Source organism: Halyomorpha halys, unplaced genomic scaffold (assembly GCF_000696795.3).
Source record: "Halyomorpha halys isolate HHAL.00 unplaced genomic scaffold, Hhal_1.1 Scaffold220.1, whole genome shotgun sequence".
Lineage (NCBI taxonomy): Eukaryota > Metazoa > Arthropoda > Insecta > Hemiptera > Pentatomidae > Halyomorpha > Halyomorpha halys.
In genome coordinates, this window is record NW_027104907.1 from 215740 (window position 1) to 217550 (window position 1811).

Genomic DNA, 1811 nt, shown 5'->3' on the forward strand with positions numbered 1-1811 from the left:
AGTGTATGAACTTATCTTACTTATCCACTGAGTGAACTTATGTTAGAATGTAGTGTATGAACTTATCTTACTTATCCACTGAGTGAACTTATGTTTTGTGACGGTACATTGCTTTAATTAAAATAATTTAAATAGTAATCAACTGAGGAATTAGTATTATCTCATGCGATAGAAGTATGTCATACAAATGTTCAAAATGTAGTTCTAGAGAACGGGACCAAGGTTGGGAAGGGAGCTACACACCCTCCTCGCTCTCCCCCGTAACCTGCCTTTCAAAGCTCTGCCTCCTTTAAATGTTTTACTTGTATGTAGATTTATATTTACTTCTATCCCCTTTGTTTTTAGGGACTATTATATTTAATTTGTAACCTTCAATATTTTTTCTTTCTTTTTTTTTTTTGTTTGTTTGTTTGTTTTAGGTATCATAGAAAATAGGCTGTTGCCTGAATTTAAGAAGCAGCTAAACAATCCGTTGTTAAATACATTTGTTAATCAGGAAGTAATTCAATAACTAGGAGTCCGAGCTTAATTATAATGAAAACCTGCTGAACATATTCTATTTGTCATTACCCCAACAACATGAATAAAATAATGAATGAAATTCAGTTTGTTTCATACTTAAACTACATAATAATGAATGTACTTGATTCTATTTGATATTTATTTAAACTAACATTATTTTTACTGGAATATTTATGGAGTTTCTATAGTGGTTAAATAATACCAATAGAAAGAGAGGTATGTGGGAGATATAAGAGAGGTATGTGGGAGTGGGTAGTTGAATGGTAAGGAATTGTACTACTAACTCCAAGCACCGGGTTCGAATCCGGCTCTGGCAGTTAATTATTTTTGAGTCAGCTCTATGGGTTCGAGAGGGGTGGATCTTTCAATCCAGTCGATACCTCATTAAGTAGAACTAAACAAAGAAAGTGACCAAGTTCAGCTAAAAGCAGAAAGATTTAACTTGGTGAACGTGGTATGTACTGTTGTAATCGAAGCCATCACACGAACAGGGTTAGATTGTAAAGAGGGGCAGAAAAACATAATTATGAGAGATAGTTGACCGTAGATGATAAATGAGGAGAAGATGGTTGGGGGTGCGGTCAATGAAACACAAATAAGTATGACTAACTTATTTTAATGTGCCGACGTTTCGGCTAGAGTTTCTAGCCTTCTTCAGGGCTAAAATCAAAAACATGTATCGATAAAGGCAGAAAAACATGTATCGATAAAAGCATGTATTGGCTTATATGCCTGGCTCATGTCGCCCGGCGATATAAGGTCCAAGGAGTCGGTCGGCAAGAGATGTTGCTGTCGAGAGATCGTCGGCTGCTTTCAGCTTTCAGCTCTGGTAAGTAATTACAGCGTAACAAATATTAGTTAACTTAATCAGTTCATTCTTGAGCACTGAGTATAGGTTGGAGTGAAGTCTGTGTCGATTCACCCATGTTTGTCTCCATTGTTCTGTTTGGTTCTTCGGTTCTTCGGTCGATGGGCAGTAACAGTCGGCCGATAATCGACCATCTTGAAACATCTCTGAAATAAAGCGGATTGTTAACTCTAAGAAGTTGATTTTTAGATTAACATTATAATAAAAAGGCAAAGTCCAAGCGACATGTGCCAATATTGGAAGTCATTTTAAGATTCCTTTATCCAGCCTGCCTAAATTTCATCGGGATGTATTTGCTTCAAATACTTACTTCCTCAGTGGACATACGTACATTTTATGCTAAAAGTGAGCTACCGGACTAGTTCTCCAATAGGGTATCGACTACACTAGTTCTCCAATAGGGTATCGACTACACTAGTTC

At 36.6% G+C, this 1811-nt stretch overlaps 1 protein-coding gene across 1 annotated transcript in view; it reads left to right on the forward strand.

The window, feature by feature from the left end:
- The window catches only part of LOC106679793 (caspase-2), an 8874-nt gene extending 8269 nt beyond the window's left edge, over positions 1-605 (forward strand). The window contains exon 7 of the mRNA XM_067046028.1: positions 420-605. Coding sequence (XP_066902129.1) covers positions 420-511 — 92 coding nt within the window. The 3' untranslated portion in view covers positions 512-605. The remainder of the gene's footprint in view (positions 1-419) is intronic.
- The last annotated feature ends 1206 nt before the right edge of the window (positions 606-1811 follow it).